The sequence below is a fragment of the Pantherophis guttatus genome, chromosome 6 (assembly GCF_059756535.1).
Source record: "Pantherophis guttatus breed Tessera chromosome 6, ASM5975653v1, whole genome shotgun sequence".
Lineage (NCBI taxonomy): Eukaryota > Metazoa > Chordata > Lepidosauria > Squamata > Colubridae > Pantherophis > Pantherophis guttatus.
The window spans coordinates 5,465,925-5,487,500 of record NC_142068.1 but is presented as its reverse complement, the minus strand read 5'-3'; the positions used below and the strand labels follow the sequence as shown (position 1 = coordinate 5,487,500).

Below are 21,576 nucleotides of genomic sequence, written 5' to 3'. Positions count from 1 at the left end.
CAGTGAAGAAAGAAGACGCAGGCTGGCACGGATAGGGAAAAAGCAAGTTCTCGGAAATGCCGGCCTTAGTCTTCGACCCATCGGCGAAGGAAGGCAGCCATGGAGCTAAATGAACTGTTGTAAGTTGAGGACTACTTGTAAACTCATTCTGCTTTGTTGTAAGGTTACATTTACAGATTCACGGGCCCACCCACAATCGCTGCTACCGGTTCGCATGAACCCATACGAACCGGCTCAATACCACCTCTGATCCAGATAATAGCTGTCTCAAAGGCTCTTGTTTTCCTGCAGACATTTCATTACTCAACTAGTGTCAGCGCTTCGACGCTGGCATAGAGAGCAGAGGAGAGAGAGAGATAAGCTCTGAACTTTTGCCTGCTAAATCCCTTTGAAGCCGGGTTGTCGTGGAAATGAGGGGGGGAGACATTCCTGGGAAATGACGAGGCAAGAAGTCTGAAGAATGACTTGGAAGATAGCCAATGAGAAGCAGAGATTTGGGGATCAGAAAGGGAGGGATTGGGGAGCAAAAGGTCAGTCTTGTCTGCATCGAGTCATGATCCGGTGGCTGTGCTCAATTAAAGAAAAGATTTCCTTAAAGATTGGCAGTTTGGAAATTCATTTATTTTGAGATAGCATTGAAGTCTGACAACTAGGTAATGTCATCAGTGCTAGTAAGGAGTGAGGTTTGTAGACAGATGGAGGAGGAGGAGGAGGAGGAGGGGGATCAGGAGGAGGAGGAGGAGGAGGAGGAGGAGGAGGAAAACTGTGGGGTCCTTGGTACTCTCTGAGCTTGGTTGCTTTCTTGCAGACATTTCATTACCCAACTAGGAACACTAATGTTTATTTATTTATTTTATTGGTTCGATTTATATGCCGCCCTTCTCCAGAGACTCAGGGAGGCTTACAATGCATTAAGCAATAACCTTCATACTTTTGTATATACCTGCTTAGTAGGGCTTTATGGGCCCCCCTAAGCGGTGTTCTATTTTATACAAAGTCAGCTTATTGCCCCCACAAACCAGGTCCTCATTTTACCTACCTCGGAAGGATGGAAGGCTGAGTCAACCTTGAGCCTGGTGAGAATTGAACTCGCAGTAATTGCAGGCAGCTGGCAGCTAAGTGCTATTTAACAGCACTTTAGTCCGCTGCGCCACCAAGGCCACCAAGGCTCTTTTGTTGCCCGATTGGTAATGAAACGTTTGCAAGAAAACAACCAAGGGCAGAGAGCACCAAGGACCCCACAGTAAAGATGGTGGCCACAACTCTGAGATTACAAACACCATCTTGACCTGGGCCCGTCACCACATGCCCCTGGCTATCCTGTCCCTAGCCAAGGCGGCTTGTCACTGAGAACTGCGGAGGCTGAGCCGAACAAGAAGCTACGCAGAAGCCTTCTCCTTGCCTTGGATATGAACTCCAAATAGGAGTCAATCAGATCCTGTGGTTCGTTGCCTTCTTCCCATCTCTCCTTGTGACTCTGCATCTTGTCGTTGACGAAATTGTGCAAGAATTCGTTGTGTTCAAACAACTGCTGGTAAGGCTTCTGAAATTTCCGCATAATTGTGGGGAAAGAGTCGTAGGCCTACAGCAAGGCAGCAAAATGGAGACAAAGGAGAATTAAGTGAGAATCAGGGGTGGGCTGCTGAGGATTCGCAGGAGTTTGGGAGAACCTCTGGCTAAGATTCTGTGCAGTTCAGAGAACTCCTAAATCCCACTCCTGGCTGGCCCCTCCCCTCCCAGGAGTCCCCACATAGCCCTTTTTGGATGCAGGTAAGTGCAGGGCACGCACGGAGCAGTGGTGGGTTGCTCCTGGTTCGTACCAGTTCTATGGAACCAGTGGTGGGTTGCTCCCGGTTCGGTCCGGTTCGGCCGAGCCGGTAGCGGTGACGATATGACGTCACCGAACCGGTTCTCCACCCCCCCGCCCTTCCACCCACGTTATTCTTACCTTTTATTTGGTCCCTCCCCCAATCTATTGCTGCCTCCTGAGTCCCAGATGATGAATAGAGGGGAAAAAACTGTTTAAACTCTTGCCGCGGGGCTTCAAAGGGCCGTCCTCCATTTCCACCCCACTCCATGGGGAAGGATACTGTAAAATCTACATTCCCTCCCCACTCCAGGGGAAGGTTACTGCAAAATCCCCATTCCCACCCGATCAGCTGGGACTCGGGAGGCGGAGAATAGATGGGGGCGCGGCCAGTCAGAGGTGGTATTTACCGGTTCTCTGAACTACTCAAAATTTCCGCTACCGGTTCTCCAGAACTGGTCAGAACCTGCTGAAACCTACCTCTGCACCACAGGTGCCCCTGACAGGAGTGACGTCGAGCTGGCCACACCCACCTGGCCACACCCACCCCAGCCACGCCCGCCCCCGAAGTCAAACACAACCCTCAATGAAATGACCCTCAATGAAATCGAGTTTGACACCCCTGAGCTATATGGTCACAATAGCTCCAGGCTTGCAAGCCCCGAATTGGGCCAACTCCAACTGAGAGACATCCACAAAGGAGTAACGAGAAAGACAGCGCTTACCCTGCCCCAGACGTTACCAGAAATGTAGACAATCATGTGGACAGCTTTTAATAATTTGTTGAAATGGGCATCCTCTTCGGAAAAACGATGACCGAACACAAAACTGAATATAATGTTTGCGACCGCTTTGCATATAGGAGTTCGGGGGTCAAAGGGCGATCCTGGGAAGGGAGAAAATAAGAGTTTGTGTTCACACGGGGGGACTTGATCTGAAGGAGTGGCTGGATTCATATATATATACATACATACATACAACTCATGAATATAGATTATCTATTTATCTATCTATTGTATTTATCCATCCCTTAGCCCCCCCCTCTCTCATCCATCTATCTATCTATCTATCTATCTATCTATCCATCCATCCATCCATCCATCCATCCAATCTATGTATCTCTCATCTATCTATCTATCTCTATCATCCATCTCTCTCTCTCTATCATCTATCTATCTACCTATCTATCTATCTATCATCTATATCTCTATCATCTATCTATCTATATCTATCTATCTATCATCTATATCTCTATCATCTATCTATCTATCTATCTATCTATCTATCTATCTATCTCTATCATCTATCTATCTATCTATCTATCTATCTATCTATCTATCTATCTATCTATCTATATCTACCATATGATCTCGCCTCTATCTCTTTTCTCTCTCTATCATCTATCTGCCTATATATCCATCCATCCATCCATCCATCTCTCTATCTCTCTCTCAGTCTATCATATGATCTCTATCTCTCTTCTCTCTCTCTATCATCTATCTATATCTATCTATCCATCCATCCATCCATCCATCCATCCATCCATCCATCCATCCATCTCTCTCAATCTATCATATGATCTCTCTCTCTCTTCTCTCTCTCTCTATCATCTATCTATATCTATCTATCCATCCATCCATTATCTATCTATCATCTATCTATCTATCTATCTATCTATCTATCTATCTATCTATCATCTATCTTATAGTGTCTTATATTTTTTTGAACCCCGAAATAAGTGCTTGGCCTTATTTTCGAGGAGGTTTTATTATTTTGGGGCGTGTGGAGCAAGACGGGGCTCCTCTTGCCATCTTACCTGATTTCCAGCTCTGTCTCCCTAACCCTAACCAGAGGAAATGGCAGAGACCGGCTGCACCTGCGTTTAAATATTTTCGGGGTGAGCTTATTTTCGGGCAGGGGTCTTATTTTAGCGCATGTGCTTAAAAGCCTGATTGGGCTTATTATCAGGGGATGTCTTATTTTTGGGGAAACATGGTATCTATCTATCTATCTATCTATCTATCTATCTATCTTTCTTTCTTTCTTTCTATCTATCTATCTATCTATCTATCTATCTATCTATCTATCTATCTATCTATCCTCTATCTGTCTCTCATTCATCATCTATCATCTATCTATCTCTATCTATCTATCTATCTATCTATCTATCTATCTATCTATCTTTCTTTCTTTCTTTCTTTCTTTCTTTCTTTCTATCTATCTATCTATCTATCTCTCTATCCTCTATCTGTCTCTCATTCATCATCTATCATCTATCTATCTATCTCTATCTATCTATCTATCTATCTATCTTTCTTTCTTTCTTTCTTTCTATCTATCTATCTATCTATCCTCTATCTGTCTCTCATTCATCATCTATCATCTATCTATCTCTATCTATCTATCTATCTATCTATCTATCTATCTATCTATCTATCTTTCTTTCTTTCTTTCTTTCTTTCTTTCTATCTATCTATCTATCTATCTCTCTGTCTCTCATTCATCATCTATCATCTATCTATCTATCTATCTATCTATCTATCTCTATCTATCTATCTATCTATCTATCTATCTTTCTTTCTTTCTTTCTTTCTTTCTTTCTTTCTTTCTTTCTTTCTATCTATCTATCTCTCTATCCTCTATCTGTCTCTCATTCATCATCTATCATCTATCTATCTATCTATCTCTATCTATCTATCTATCTATCTATCTTTCTTTCTTTCTTTCTTTCTTTCTTTCTATCTATCTATCTATCCTCTATCTGTCTCTCATTCATCATCTATCATCTATCTATCTCTATCTATCTATCTATCTATCTATCTATCTATCTTTCTTTCTTTCTTTCTTTCTTTCTTTCTTTCTTTCTATCTATCTATCTATCTATCTCTCTATCCTCTATCTGTCTCTCATTCATCATCTATCATCTATCTATCTATCTATCTCTCTCTCTCTCTCTCTCTCTCTCTCTCTCTCTCTCTCTCTCTCTCTATCTATCTATCTATCTATCCTCTATCTGTCTCTCACTCATCATCTATCATCTATCTAAGTTCCATGCATTTTGGGGAAAACAACATGTCACATTGTTCACCATTTTCTTCCTCTCAGATGGTTTTCTAATGTCTGTCCTTGAGAGTCAGATATATCCTGGTGGTCTCCTTTCCAAGTATTAACCAGGCTGAAATACGCTTCAATGCTACAAGCTATGGCTACCTGCTGCTACTCGACTGGGCATAAATTAGACATAACGAAGTTTAAAAGAAGAGCAACGGGGGGGAGGAAATCCCAACATCACCCTGGACCATTGCAAGGTTGCTCATTGCTGTTTTATTGTGCAAGGAAGAAAAAAAAAGAAATCACCTTCCTTGCTCTTAAACACCTTCAGAAGACGATGTGCCTCCTCCTGGATCCGGTTCTCCAAGATCTTCTTTTTCACACCGAGATTTCGCAGCGTCGTCATGACGAAGCGCTTCTGCTGTTTCCAGATGGGGCCAGTGGTCATAAAGACACCTGCAGCACGAAGTTGGAACATCTGATTTTTGAGTATAACAAACCTTGGAACAACAGCTGGGTCCCCTAAGGCGCTTTTTCAAGAAGCAAGTGGGCTTTCTTTGTTTTTCCTTGAAGATGCTTCACTTCTCATCCAAGAAGCTTCTTCAGTTCTTCTTCAGATAGATAGACTGATAGATGGACAGACAGACAGACAGACAGACAGACAGACAGATAGATATGATAGATGATAGATAGATGATAGATAGATAGATAGATAGATCGATCGATCGATAGATAGATAGATATGATAGATGATAGATAGATGATAGATAGATAGATAGATAGATAGATAGATAGATAGATAGATAGATATGATAGAGAGTGAGAGTGAGAGAGAGAGAGAGAGATGATAGATACATAGATACATAGGGTAGGTAGAGATAGATATAGAGATAGATAGATAGATAGATGATAGAGAGAGAGATGATAGAAATAGAGAGAGTGAGAGTTGATATACATAGATTCATAGATAGAAATAGATAGATAGATCGATAGATAGATAGATAGATATGATAGAGAGTGAGAGTGAGAGTGAGAATGAGAGAGAGAGAGATGATAGATACATAGATACATAGGGTAGGTAGAGATAGATATAGAGATAGATAGATAGATGATAGATAGAGAGAGATGATAGAAATAGAGAGAGTGAGAATTGATATACATAGATTCATAGATAGAAATAGATAGATAGATAGATAAATAGATAGATAGATAGATAGATAGATAGATGGTAGATAGATAGGATAGAGAGTGAGAGTGAGAGAGAGATGATAGATACATAGATACATAGGGTAGGTAGAGATAGATATAGAGATAGATAGATAGATGATAGATAGAGAGAGATGATAGAAATAGAGAGAGTGAGAGTTGATATACATAGATTCATAGATAGAAATAGATAGATAGATAGATAGATAAATAGATAGATAGATAGATAGATAGATAGTAGATAGATAGATAGATAGATAGATAGGATAGAGAGTGAGAGTGAGAGAGAGATGATAGATACATAGATACATAGGGTAGGTAGAGATAGATATAGAGATAGATAGATAGATGATAGATAGATAGAGATGATAGAAATAGAGAGAGTAAGAATTGATATACATAGATTCATAGATAGAAATAGATAGATAGATGATAGATAGATAGATAGATAGATAGATAGATAGATGATATAGATAGATAGATAGATAGATAGATAGATAGATAGATAGATAGATAGATATGATAGAGAGTGAGAGTGAGAGTTATAGAGAGATGATAGATACATAGATACATACATAGGGTAGGTAGAGATAGATATAGAGATAGATAGATAGATGATAGATAGAGAGAGATGATAGAAATAGAGAGAGTGAGAGTTGATATACATAGATTCATAGATAGAAATAGATAGATAGATAGATAGAAATAGATAGATAGATAGATATGATAGAGAGTGAGAGTGAGAGTGAGAATGAGAGAGAGAGAGATGATAGATACATAGATACATACATAGGGTAGGTAGAGATAGATATAGAGATAGATAGATAGATGATAGATAGAGAGAGATGATAGAAATAGAGAGAGTGAGAGTTGATATACATAGATTCATAGATAGAAATAGATAGATAGATAGATAGATAGATAGATAGATAGATAGATAGATAGATAGATATAGATAGATAGTAGATAGATAGATAGATAGATAGATAGATAGATAGATAGATAGATAGATAGATAGGATAGAGAGTGAGAGTGAGAGAGAGATGATAGATACATAGATACATAGGGTAGGTAGAGATAGATATAGAGATAGATAGATAGATGATAGATAGAGAGAGATGATAGAAATAGAGAGAGTGAGAATTGATATACATAGATTCATAGATAGAAATAGATAGATAGATGATAGATAGATAGATAGATAGATAGATAGATAGATAGATAGATAGATAGATAGGATAGAGAGTGAGAGTGAGAGAGAGATGATAGATACATAGATACATAGGGTAGGTAGAGATAGATATAGAGATAGATAGATAGATGATAGATAGAGAGAGATGATAGAAATAGAGAGAGTGAGAATTGATATACATAGATTCATAGATAGAAATAGATAGATAGATGATAGATAGATAGATAGATAGATAGATAGATAGATAGATAGATAGATAGATAGATAGGATAGAGAGTGAGAGTGAGAGTGAGAGAGATAGATGATAGATACATAGATACATAGGGTAGGTAGAGATAGATATAGAGATAGGTAGATGATAGACAGAGAGAGATGATAGAAATAGAGAGTGAGAGTTGATATACATGCATTCATAGAGATAGATAGATAGATAGATAGATAGATAGATAGATAGATAGATAGATGGTAGATAGATAGATAGATAGATGGTAGATAGATAGGATAGAGACTGAGAGTGAGAGATAGATGATAGATACATAGATACATAGGGTAGGTAGAGATAGATATAGAGATAGATAGATAGATGATAGATAGAGAGAGATGATAGAAATAGAGAGAGTGAGAATTGATATACATAGATTCATAGATAGAAATAGATAGATAGATAGATAGATAGATAGATAGATAGATAGATAGATAGATAGATAGATAGATAGATAGATAGATAATTTTATTTCTATACCGCCCCTCTCCCGAAGGACTTGGGGCAGTGCACAGCCAAGTAAAAAACACAATACAAATCCCAATTAAATTTAAAAATTATTACATTTACGGCCAAGATTCGTTAAAAACCCAAAAACCCAAAAGATAGATAGATAGATAGATAGATAGATAGATAGATAGATAGATAGATATAAATAGATAGATAGATAGATAGATAGATAGATAGATAGATAGGATAGAGAGTGAGAGTGAGAGAGAGATGATAGATACATAGATACATAGGGTAGGTAGAGATAGATATAGAGATAGATAGATAGATGATAGATAGAGAGAGATGATAGAAATAGAGAGAGTGAGAATTGATATACATAGATTCATAGATAGAAATAGATAGATGATAGATAGATAGATAGATAGATAGATAGATAGATGATATAGATAGATAGATAGATAGATAGATAGATAGATAGATAGATAGATAGATAGATAGGATAGAGAGTGAGAGTGAGAGTGAGAGAGATAGATGATAGATACATAGATACATAGGGTAGGTAGAGATAGATATAGAGATAGGTAGATGATAGACAGAGAGAGATGATAGAAATAGAGAGTGAGAGTTGATATACATGCATTCATAGAGATAGATAGATAGATAGATAGATAGATAGATAGATGGTAGATAGATAGATAGATAGATAGATAGATAGATAGTAGATAGATAGATAGATAGATAGATAGGATAGAGACTGAGAGTGAGAGATAGATGATAGATACATAGATACATAGGGTAGGTAGAGATAGATATAGAGATAGATAGATAGATGATAGATAGAGAGAGATGATAGAAATAGAGAGAGTGAGAATTGATATACATAGATTCATAGATAGAAATAGATAGATAGATGATAGATAGATAGATAGATAGATAGATAGATAGATAGATAGATAGATAGATAATTTTATTTCTATACCGCCCCTCTCCCGAAGGACTTGGGGCAGTGCACAGCCAAGTAAAAAACACAATACAAATCCCAATTAAATTTAAAAATTATTACATTTACGGCCAAGATTCGTTAAAAACCCAAAAACCCAAAAGATAGATAGATAGATAGATAGATAGATAGATAGATAGATAGATATAAATAGATAGATAGATAGATAGATAGATAGATAGATAGATAGATAGGATAGAGAGTGAGAGTGAGAGAGAGATGATAGATACATAGATACATAGGGTAGGTAGAGATAGATATAGAGATAGATAGATAGATGATAGATAGAGAGAGATGATAGAAATAGAGAGAGTGAGAATTGATATACATAGATTCATAGATAGAAATAGATAGATAGATGATAGATAGATAGATAGATAGATAGATAGATAGATAGATAGATAGATAGATAGGATAGAGAGTGAGAGTGAGAGTGAGAGAGATAGATGATAGATACATAGATACATAGGGTAGGTAGAGATAGATATAGAGATAGGTAGATGATAGACAGAGAGAGATGATAGAAATAGAGAGTGAGAGTTGATATACATGCATTCATAGAGATAGATAGATAGATAGATAGATAGATAGATAGATAGATAGATAGATGGTAGATAGATAGATAGATAGATGGTAGATAGATAGGATAGAGACTGAGAGTGAGAGATAGATGATAGATACATAGATACATAGGGTAGGTAGAGATAGATATAGAGATAGATAGATAGATGATAGATAGAGAGAGATGATAGAAATAGAGAGAGTGAGAATTGATATACATAGATTCATAGATAGAAATAGATAGATAGATGATAGATAGATAGATAGATAGATAGATAGATAGATAGATAGATAGATAGATAATTTTATTTCTATACCGCCCCTCTCCCGAAGGACTTGGGGCAGTGCACAGCCAAGTAAAAAACACAATACAAATCCCAATTAAATTTAAAAATTATTACATTTACGGCCAAGATTCGTTAAAAACCCAAAAACCCAAAAGATAGATAGATAGATAGATAGATAGATAGATAGATAGATAGATAGATAGATATAAATAGATAGATAGATAGATAGATAGATAGATAGATAGATAGATAGATAGATAGAAATAGATGATAGATAGACAGATGATAGGCAGGCAGGCAGGCAGGCAGACAGATAGATACACAGACAGAGAGATGATAGATGATAGAGATAGATAGATAGATGATATAGAGCTAGATGAAAGAAAGAAAGAAAAGGAAGGAAGGAAGGAAGGAAAGAAAGAAAGAAAGAAAGAAAGAAATTTCTTGAAAAAGCACCTTTTGACAAACATGAACTGGATGACTGATTTCCATAGACAACAAGAGGTTCTTTTATCTTGGTTTGTTTCAACTGTGACCAACTATAGTTGTTATAACCAGTGGTGGGTTTCACATTTTTGTACTACTGGTTCTGTGGGTGTGGCTTGGTGGGCATGGCATGGCTTGGTGGGTGTGTCAGGGGAAGGATAATGTAAAATCTCCATTCCCACCCCACTCCAGGGGAAGATTACTGCAAAATCCCCATTTCCTCCCGATCAGATGAGACTTGAGAGGCAGAGAATAGATGGGGAAGGGGCCAGTCAGGATTTTTACTACCGGTTCTCTGAACTACTCAAAATTTATGCTACCGGTTCTCCAGAACTGGTCAGAACCTGTTGAAACCCACCTCTGATCTGTTGCAGTGGCGCTGTCTGGTTTCGATGTCGTCTCAAATAAAATAAATTGCATTTCCAAACAAATAAGTCTTTGAAGAAAACTTTCATTTTATTAAGCACAACAACCTGTCCCCGATCGTGGCGTAGCCAACTCTGACTTCCTGACCCCAAACCTTCCCTTTCCGTTCCCCAATTCTCTGCGTCTCATTGGCCTTCTTCCAAATCACTCTCCCTATATCTACTACTTAAGTTCCCAGGAATGTCCCCCCTCCCATCTCATCTCCTAGGGGATATTATCTTCAGGGAAAATAAGTAGGTGAAATGTCAAGCATCCTCTTGCCAGCTGCCCCCTCTTCTCCTTCTTATGTCAGCACTAGAGTAAATGCAGGTTGAAGTGCTGACAGGCACAGTGGTTAGAGTGCAGTACTGCAGGCTACTTCTGCTGACTGCCAGCTGCCAGCTGCCTGCATTTTGGCAGTTCGAATCTCACCAGTCTTTAGGTTGACTCAGCCTTCCATCCTTCCGAGGTGGGTAAAATGAGGAGCCAAATTGTTGGGGCCAAGAGGCTGACTCAGTATACTGCTTAGAGAGGGCTGTAAAGCACGGTAAAGCAGTATATAAGTCTAAGTGCTATTGCTATTGCTATCTGAAGTTTGATCACATGACCATGGGGATGCTACGAAGGCAGTGGTGGGTTGCTACCGGTTCGCACCCCAGCCCAGAAGCGCCACACAAGCGCACAAGCATGCGCACATGCACGAGCGAACCGGTAGCGACGAGATTTGGAACCTGCCCCTGTTAAGGGTCATAACTATGAAAAACGGTCATAAGTTACATTTTTCAGTCCTCTGGTAACTCTGAACAGTGACTAAACAAACTGTTGTAAATCGAGGATTACCTATACCAGTGATTGCTAACCTTTTTGCCATCGCGTGCCAAAAGCGAGGGGAAGGCAGGGGTGCTGCACGCATGTGTGTCCACACCCATAATTCAATGTGCCCCGGCCCCCGCACATGCACACGTGACACACACCCTCCCATGTGACCCCTGCTTTTGGCATGCGATGGCACAGTGGGCCTGATAGGCCTGTTTTTCACCCTCCCCAGGCTCCAGGGGCTTTCTTGGAGTCTGGGGAGGGCGAAAACAGCCTTCCCCATTCCCCTGGGTGCCGGAAACAGCCCATTTCCTGACTTCCGGTGGGCCCGGAAGGCCCGAAAATCAACTGGCCAGTGCACGCATGCACGCTGGAGCTGAGCTAGATATGTGGGCATGCGAGTCTTGGTGGCGCAGCAGACTAAAGTACTGTTAAGTAACACCAGCTGCCTGCAATTACTGCAAGTTCGAATCTCACCAGGCTCAAGGTTGACTCAGCCTTCCATCCTTCCGAGGTAGGTAAAATGAGGACCCGGATTGTGGGGGCAATAAACTGACTTTGTATAAAAAAGAACACCGCTTAGGGGGCCCCCGAAAGCCCTACTAAGCAGGTATATACAAAAGTAGGAAGGCTATTGCTTAACGCATTGTAAGCTGCCCTGAGTCTCCGGAGAAGGGCAGCATATAAATTGAACTAATAAATAAATGGCTCCGCGTGCCACGTGTGGCACTCGTGCCATAGGTTCGCCATCACGGACCTATACTCTCAGCCCAGCATTTCTCAAAGGGGTTGCTGTTTTTCTGGGATTAGTTAAGGGAGACCCTCATATGTGCCACCTTAGAGGAAAGACAGACAAACATCAACAGCAAGGTAAAAACAACTGTGCTTAAAGGCATTGCAGTTAGGCCCCAAAACTGTGTTGTACAATTCCTACGGAGAAGTTCAGAACAGACCTTTATCACCCATCAGATCCCTAAACAAAGGGGTCAATGGCCTTCCAGAGGTCTCCTCCGAGTAAGTGACGAGTCCTTCTTTCACAGCCTTGTAGCCATTCAGCACAACCATCGGCGCCGTCCCCATCCAAATGGTGTAGATATTCCCATAGAGGCTTGTTAACTGAAAGATGGAATGAGCGAGTAAATGAGAAAAACAGTGTAATGGTTTGAGAGAGAGAGAGGGAGGGAGGATTATTTATCTAATTCTCCAAAGCACCTGAAGGTAGAACAAGAAGCAACGGATGGAAAGTAATCAAGGAGAGAAGCAACCTGGAACTAAGGAGAAATTTCCTGACAGGGAGAACAATAAACCAGTGGAACAGCTTGCCACTGGAAGTTGTGCATGATTCAACACTAGGGGGTTTTAAGAAGAGATTGGACTGCCATTTGTCTGACACGGTAGGGGGTTTCCTGCTTTAGCACGGGGTTGGACTAGAAGGCCTCCAAGGTCCCTCCTAACTCTACAGGTAGTCCTCGGACTTATGACCACAACTGAGCCCAAAATTTCTGTTGTTAAGTGAGTTTTGCCCCATTTTTACGACATTTCTTGCCACCGTTGTTAAGCGAATCACTGCAGTTGATAAGTTAGCAACGCGGTTGTTAAGTGAATCTGGCTTCCCCATGGACTTTGCTTGCCAGAAGGGCGCAAAAGGGCGATCACGTGACCATGGGACACAGCAACGGTCGTAAGTATGAACCAGTTGCCAAGCATCTGACTTTTGTTCACCTGATCACGGGGAGGCTGCAAATGTCGTAACTGTGAAAAGTGGTCATAAGTCATATTTTTCAATGCCATCGTAACGGTCACTAAATGAACTGTTGTAAGTCAAGGCTACCGGTATTGTTCTCTTCTGTTTTGTTCTATTCTGTTCTTACCTTTCCTTCTTTCTTTCTTTCTTTCTTTCTTTCTTTCTTTCTTTCTTTCTTTCTTTCTTTCTTTCTTTCTTTCTTTCTTTCTTTCTTCTTCTTCTTCTTCTTCTTCTTCTTCTTCTTCCTTCCTTCCTTCCTTCCTTCCTTCTTCCTTCCTTCCTTCCTTCCTTCCTTCTTTCCCTCCTTCCCTCCCTCCCTCCCTCTCTCTTTCATTGAAGCCCACCCATCAAGGTCGAGAAACCCTGCATCCGGCAGCTTGCCTTCTGGTTCTGCCTCCTTCCCCCATATTATTTTATATGTATTTATTATACATAAATAAAATAAATATATAAAATATATATTTTAAAATAAATAAATTTCTCAGCTCTATTTCAATCGCTGGAGATTGTGGGATCCCTCAGGCCCAGCTTTACTAACTTGCTTCCCTGGCTGGTTTTACTGGCATAAAACATCGTTCCCAGAGCTTCTCAGAATAACCTGCCAGAAATACAGCACAGTATGTGCCTTTCATACTGCAACAAACACACATGTATTGCGGGGTGAATTCTAAATTTTTTTACTACCGGTTCTGTGGGTGTGGCTTGATGGGGGGGTAATGTGACTGGATGGGCGTGGCCAACTTTTTTTTAAAAAAAACTTTTAAAAGCATTTTTTCTACAAACTTAAGAGGTTGCAGAAAAAAAAAATGCTTTTAAAAGCCTCTGAGATCAGGCAACTCAGCTGGGATCGCCAGAGGCTTTTAAAGGCATTTTTTTTTCCTACAACCTCTTAAGGTTGTAGAAAAAATGCTTTTAAAAGTAAAAAAAAAAAAAAAAGCCTCTGATGAGGTGGGCGGGGTAAGCGAGTGGCGACAGGGCCGGGGACCGGTTCGGGGGCGTGGCCAGCCAATGTTATTACCGGTTCTCCGAACTACTACAAATTTTTACTACCGGTTCTTGCGAACCGGTGGGAACCGGAAGCATCCTACCACTGCTGTGTTGGTCTGGACACAGGTCACCCCTCCCCACCAAACCGGCTATACAGGTAGTCCTCAACTTGTGACCATGATTGAGCCCAACATTTCTGTTGCTAAGTGAGACAATTGTGAAGTGATCTTTATTCCATTTTTACGACCTTCCTTGCCACAGTTGTTAAGTGGATCACTGCAGTTGTTAAATTAGTAACTTGGTTGTTAATCCTCGGTTGTTAATTCAATCCTATCATCTGTACATTTTCCCATTGTTCCACCTGTTTATTATTTATTTATTTATTTATTTATTTATTAATCAAATTTCTATACCGCCCTACTCCCGAAGGACTCAGGGCGGTGAACAGCCAAGATAAAATACAGACAATACAAATATTAAAAATCCCTTAAAATTATTAAATATTTCGGCCGAAACACAGATTAAAACACCCAATTTATAAAATCACGAATTAAAAAATTTAAAATTTAAGAATTTAAAAGAGGGGAGTTAGGCCAGGCCAGCTTGTTGAAATAGAAAAGTTTTGAGAGCACGGCGAAACGTGCGCAGGTCCGGGATCTTCCGTATCTCTGGGGGGAGCTCGTTCCAGATGGTAGGTGCCCCCACAGAGAAGGCTCTCCCCCTGGGGGCCGCCAGTCGACACTGTTTGGCCGACGGCACCCTGAGGAGCCCCTCTCTATGGGAGCGTACTGGTCGGTGAGAGGCTATTGGTGGCAGAAGGCGGTCTCGTAGATACCCCGGTCCGATGCCATGGAGCGCTCTAAAGGTGGTAACCAAAACCTTGAAGCGCACCCGGAAGACCACCGGGAGCCAGTGCAGCTCGCGCAGGAGAGGTGTTACATGGGAACTCCACGTCGCTCCCATAACCACCCGCGCGGCCGCATTCTGGACCAGCTGGAGCCTCCGGGTGCTCCTCAAGGGGAGCCCCATGTAGAGAGCATTGCAGTAGTCCAAGCGGGAAGTGACAAGAGCATGAGTGACCGTATTTAACGAGTCCCGATCCAGAAAGGGACGCAACTGGCGAATCAGGCGGACCTGATAAAAAGTCCCCCTGGCCACGGCCGTCATATGCTCTTCTAAAGACAGCCGTGAGTCCAGGAGGACACCCAAGTTGCGAGCCCTCTCCGTGGGGGGCAATGACTCGGCCCCAATAGTCAGTGATGGCGCCAACTGACTATATCGGGATGTCGGAAACCACAGCCACTCGGTCTTGGATGGGTTGAGCCTGAGTCTGTTTCTCCCCATCCAGATCCGCACGGCCTCCAGGCACCGGGACATCACTTCAAGGGCATCATTGGGGTGGTCTTTTTGGTTATCACCAAAAAGCAGTGGTGAAATCTAAAATTTGTTACTACCGGTTCTGTGGGCGTGGCTTGGTGGTGGTGGGGGTAATGTGACTGGGTGGGCGTGGCCAATTTTTTTTTTTACTTTTAAAATCATTTTTTCTACAACCTCTTCAGAGGTTGTAAAAAAAATGCTTTCAAAAGGCTCTGACGATCCCAGCTGAGTTGCCTGATCAGCAGAGGCTTTTTAAAAAAGCCTCTGCCGATCAGGCAACTCAGCTGGGATCGTCAGAGGCATTTAAAAGAAAAAAAGCCTCTGCCGATCAGGCAACTCAGCTGGGATCGTCAGAGGCATTTAAAAGAAAAAAAGGTTTTTTTTCTTTTAAAAGCCTTTGACGATCCCAGCTGAGCCGCGCGATCATCAGAGGCTTTTTTTTTTTTACTTTTAAAAGCATTTTTTCGGCCGAAGAGGTTGTAGAAAAAAATTCTTTTAAAAGTAAAAAAAAAAAAAAAGCCTCTGATGATTATGCGGCTCAGCTGGGCATGGCGGGGGGGGAGGGATTTTTGCTACCGGTTCTCCGAACCTCCCGCCTCCATCGCTACCGGATTGGGTGATCTGGTCCGAACCGGGAGCATTTCACCCCTGCCAAAAAGCCTTAGCTTCCTTTGTCTTATATGCTGTCACTTGTTCTCCTGTTTCAAATTTCAAGAAGGGTTTATCTATTTCACCAATTGCAGGTAAATCATTTTTACACCCTTCTATTGTGAAGTCAGTCTTACAGAGCTCCTAAATTCTTTAATGTCTACTTTAAATCTTTCTGTTAATTATAGATAAGGGAACCATTGGCAACTAAATCCCTCTGCAATGTGCTTCTCTTGGTTTTATTTTAGGTCCCATGATCAGGCTGTGAGTTCGATCCTAGGTAGAGGGAGCTATTTCACTCTCTGGGCACAATGAGAATGTATCTGCTGAACAAAACTCCGCATTGGCGATAGGAAGGGCATCTGGCCAGTAAATACTCTTCTAGCTCCATTCACTTGCCCAAACTACACCCCGCAAAGGATTATGGGGTCGTTAAAAGAAGATAATGATGATAGGACTGAAGTTTATACTGTTATAAACTTAAAGAGAATTTTTATAAAATGACATACCACTGGTGTAGATCACCAGAAGAGAAATTGTCAGGAATGTATAAAAGTAGTTTAAATGTATGAGAAGAAGGAAGAAAGGGAGGAGGAAGGGGGGAGAAGGAGGAAGGAAGGAAGGAGGGAGAAGTAGGATGAAGGGAGGGAGGGAGTAGGAAGAGGAGGGGAAGGAAGGAAGGAAGGAGGGAAAGGGCAGGGGAAGAAAGAAGGGATGGAGGAGGAAGAGGGAAAGAGAAGGAAGGAAGGAAGGAAGGAAGGAAGGAAGGAAGGAAGGAAGGAAGGAAGGAAGGAAGGAAGCCATCCTGTCACCAGATATAGGTGAATTCCAAGCTGTTGTAGAAAAGAAGGAAGGAGGGAAAAGGAAGGGGAAGAAAGAAGGGATGGAGGAGGAAGAGGGAAAGAGAAGGAAGGAAGGAAGGAAGGAAGGAAGGAAGGAAGGAAGGAAGGAAGGAAGCCATCCTGTCACCAGATATAGGTGAATTCCAAGCTGTTGTAGAAAAGAAGGAAGGAGGGGAAAGGGAGGGGAAGAAAGAAGGGATGGAGGAGGAAGAGGGAAAGAAAAGGAAGGAGGAAGGAAGGCAGGAAGGAATGGAAGAAGGAAGGAGGGAGAAGGAGGACGGAAGGAAGGTGGGTGAAGTAGAATGAAGGGAGGGAGGGAGGAGGAAGAGGAGGGGAAGGAAGGAAGGAAGGCGGGAAGGAGGAGGGGAAGGAAAGAAGGAAGGTGGGAAAAGGCAGGGGAAGAAAGTAGGGATGGAGGAGGAAGAGGGAAAGAGAAGGAAGGAAGGAAGGAAGGAAGGAAGGAAGGAAGGAAGCCATCCTGTCACCAGATATAGGTGAATTCCAAGCTGTTGTAGAAAAGAAGGAAGGAGGGAAAAGGAAGGGGAAGAAAGAAGGGATGGAGGAGGAAGAGGGAAAGAAAAGGAAGGAGGAAGGAAGGCAAGAAGGAATGGAAGAAGGAAGGAGGGAGAAGGAGGAAGGAAGGAAGGTGGGTGAAGTAGGATGAAGGGAGGGAGGGAGGAGGAAGAGGAGGTGAAGGAAGGAAGGAAGGCGGGAAGGAGGAGGGGAAGGAAAGAAGGAAGGAGGGAAAAGGCAGGGGAAGAAAGAAGGGATGGAGGAGGAAGAGGGAAAGAGAAGGAAGGAAGGAAGGAAGGAAGGAAGGAAGGAAGGAAGGAAGGAAGGAAGGAAGGAAGGAAGGAAGGAAGGAAGCCATCCTGTCACCAGATATAGGTGAATTCCAAGCTGTTGTAGAAAAGAAGGAAGGAGGGGAAAGGGAGGGGAAGAAAGAAGGGATGGAGGAGGAAGAGGGAAAGAGAAGGAAGGAAGGAAGGAAGGAAGGAAGGAAGGAAGGAAGGAAGGAAGGAAGGAAGGAAGCCATCCTGTCACCAGATATAGGTGAATTCCAAGCTGTTGTAGAAAAGAAGGAAGGAGGGGAAAGGGAGGGGAAGAAAGAAGGGATGGAGGAGGAAGAGGGAAAGAAAAGGAAGGAGGAAGGAAGGCAGGAAGGAATGGAAGAAGGAAGGAGGGAGAAGGAGGACGGAAGGAAGGTGGGTGAAGTAGAATGAAGGGAGGGAGGGAGGAGGAAGAGGAGGGGAAGGAAGGAAGGAAGGCGGGAAGGAGGAGGGGAAGGAAAGAAGGAAGGTGGGAAAAGGCAGGGGAAGAAAGTAGGGATGGAGGAGGAAGAGGGAAAGAGAAGGAAGGAAGGAAGGAAGGAAGGAAGGAAGGAAGGAAGGAAGGAAGGAAGCCATCCTGTCACCAGATATAGGTGAATTCCAAGCTGTTGTAGAAAAGAAGGAAGGAGGGAAAAGGAAGGGGAAGAAAGAAGGGATGGAGGAGGAAGAGGGAAAGAAAAGGAAGGAGGAAGGAAGGCAAGAAGGAATGGAAGAAGGAAGGAGGGAGAAGGAGGAAGGAAGGAAGGTGGGTGAAGTAGGATGAAGGGAGGGAGGGAGGAGGAAGAGGAGGTGAAGGAAGGAAGGAAGGCGGGAAGGAGGAGGGGAAGGAAAGAAGGAAGGAGGGAAAAGGCAGGGGAAGAAAGAAGGGATGGAGGAGGAAGAGGGAAAGAGAAGGAAGGAAGGAAGGAAGGAAGCCATCCTGTCACCAGATATAGGTGAATTCCAAGCTGTTGTAGAAAAGAAGGAAGGAGGGGAAAGGGAGGGGAATAAAGAAGGGATGGAGGAGGAAGAGGGAAAGAAAAGGAAGGAGGAAGGAAGGAAGGAAGGAAGGAATGGAAGAAGGAACGAGGGAGAAGGAGGAAGGAAGGAAGGAGGGTGAAGTAGGATGAAGGGAGGGAGGAGGAAGAGGAGGTGAAGGAAGGAAGGAAGGCGGGAAGGAGGAGGGGAAGGAAAGCAGGAAGGAGGGAAAAGGCAGGGGAAGAAAGAAGGGATGGAGGAGGAAGAGGGAAAGAGAAGGAAGGAAGGAAGGAAGGAAGGAAGGAAGGAAGGAAGGAAGGAAGGAAGGAAGCCATCCTGTCACCAGATATAGGTGAATTCCAAGCTGTTGTAGAAAAGAAGGAAGGAGGGAAAAGGAAGGGGAAGAAAGAAGGGATGGAGGAGGAAGAGGGAAAGAAAAGGAAGGAGGAAGGAAGGCAAGAAGGAATGGAAGAAGGAAGGAGGGAGAAGGAGGAAGGAAGGAAGGTGGGTGAAGTAGGATGAAGGGAGGGAGGGAGGAGGAAGAGGAGGTGAAGGAAGGAAGGAAGGCGGGAAGGAGGAGGGGAAGGAAAGAAGGAAGGAGGGAAAAGGCAGGGGAAGAAAGAAGGGATGGAGGAGGAAGAGGGAAAGAGAAGGAAGGAAGGAAGGAAGGAAGGAAGCCATCCTGTCACCAGATATAGGTGAATTCCAAGCTGTTGTAGAAAAGAAGGAAGGAGGGGAAAGGGAGGGGAATAAAGAAGGGATGGAGGAGGAAGAGGGAAAGAAAAGGAAGGAGGAAGGAAGGAAGGAAGGAAGGAATGGAAGAAGGAACGAGGGAGAAGGAGGAAGGAAGGAAGGAGGGTGAAGTAGGATGAAGGGAGGGAGGAGGAAGAGGAGGTGAAGGAAGGAAGGAAGGCGGGAAGGAGGAGGGGAAGGAAAGCAGGAAGGAGGGAAAAGGCAGGGGAAGAAAGAAGGGATGGAGGAGGAAGAGGGAAAGAGAAGGAAGGAAGGAAGGAAGGAAGGAAGGAAGGAAGGAAGGAAGGAAGGAAGGAAGGAAGCCATCCTGTCACCAGATATAGGTGAACTCCAAGCTGTTGTAGGAAGTTAAAGTTACATATTTCCAGAAACATGCTGGTTTATTTAAATTCTAAACCTATTTTTACCCTCATCACGGTCATTTGCTCATCCCTTTGCTTTATCTGACCACCCATTTCAAGGACATGACTCTCGGCAGCTCACAACCTTAAAAAGAAATAAGAACACCTACAATACCAAACTAAACCGAGAAATAAAATGGGCAGTTGCTAGAGAATCCTTCGGGAGTAGGGCGGTATACAAATCAAATAAATAAAATAAAATAAAGAAAGAAAGAATCAGAAAAAAGCCCTCAGCGTATCCTTTTGGCGGGTGGCCACAAAGGGACAGCTTCCACACAAAAGCCTAACACCCAAGTCACTTCTATGCTCTGTTCACACGTCCTATTAAACCCGGATGTTCTGCGAATCCACTTGTGTTTGTTCACTGACGATTCAAGGGAGCTGAGATTTTGGAAAGACCATTTAACACCTGAATTTACCTGGGCAAAGTGAACTCATGTCAGCGCTTGGTGGCAGATTGATTTCTTGCTTGGGTTCAGAGTCTACAATAAGGCCTCTATTGTTTACGGTCGAAAATGGTTCATGCCTTCGAATTGGCCAAACATTTGGGAAGTTTTCCTATGTTTGTTTTTTTTTTTTTTCCCCCCAGCGGACAAAGTCCACCAACTTTGATGTTTGTTCTAAACAACCGACGAGGCTCTCCTCTCCTTTTAACAACTTGGTTGGTTTTCAAAACAGAACAAGGAAACGTTAAAATCAATTTAACCCCGCCGGTGGGTTACTTGATCATCTTACTGTCAGCTTTAACGTAGCGTTCGTTGGGGAGGTGTGTTTGATCAATGCTAATGTAACCTCTGTATTTTCCTCCCTCCGCTCTCCTTTCCCACTCTCTCCCATCCTGCAAAAATAAATACATTTGTGGGGGGACAAAAAAATAACCAAATTACCTTCGCCAACGACTCTCGTTTCAGAGCAAAATCCAGCAGCCATAAATTGCCAAGGATGGGAAGAGGAGGTGGGCCAGGGGGAAGCCGACTGCGTGCCCGTTGCAACTGTAGAAATTGGAAAGCGAAGACCAAGAGGGCAAAAAGCAAGAATCCTTCGATCAGCATCTCGGATACGGCCCCTTCTCTGCAAATCTCCTGGGTTTTTGCTTTTTTTTTTCTTAAAAAAAAAAAATATTAATTCTCGGAAAGTGCAGACTTCTTCCTTCGCTTCACCTCCTTTCCCTCCCCATTCTCTCACTCCCTCTCTTTTTTCTCTCCCTTCTATTTTATGGCTTAGAAATAAGCTTTTTTTTTTTTTTTGCATTTTTTTTGCCAAGCCACTCCTTCCCTGGCGATGATTTCCAATCGTTTGGCTCTTTCTGATGAAAACTGGTTGCAACAAATCTGCAGGACAGATGACCACTCCCCCCTCCCTTTCCTGATCACCCGGTGGTAAAATTTTGGATCCTGAAGGATGGAGACCGAGGCAGATCCAGGGTATTGAAAGACCCCGGGAGCCCTGTCCTAAACATGTATGCGTGCATAAAAGTGATAATCCAGAACACGGTGTAAAACGTTCCCCTG

At 42.6% G+C, this 21,576-nt stretch overlaps 1 protein-coding gene across 1 annotated transcript in view; it reads right to left on the bottom strand.

Moving 5' to 3' along the window:
* The window catches only part of LOC117659655 (cytochrome P450 2J2-like), a 32,811-nt gene extending 11,557 nt beyond the window's left edge, over nucleotides 1–21,254 (bottom strand). Inside the window, exons 1-5 of the mRNA XM_087872400.1 lie at nucleotides 20,953–21,254; nucleotides 12,480–12,642; nucleotides 5,165–5,314; nucleotides 2,533–2,693; nucleotides 1,403–1,582 (exon numbers count right to left, since the gene is read on the bottom strand). Of these exons, the coding sequence (XP_087728526.1) occupies nucleotides 1,403–1,582; nucleotides 2,533–2,693; nucleotides 5,165–5,314; nucleotides 12,480–12,642; nucleotides 20,953–21,117 (819 nt within the window). The 5' untranslated portion in view covers nucleotides 21,118–21,254. The remainder of the gene's footprint in view (nucleotides 1–1,402; nucleotides 1,583–2,532; nucleotides 2,694–5,164; nucleotides 5,315–12,479; nucleotides 12,643–20,952) is intronic.
* Between the last annotated feature and the right edge of the window lie 322 nt (nucleotides 21,255–21,576).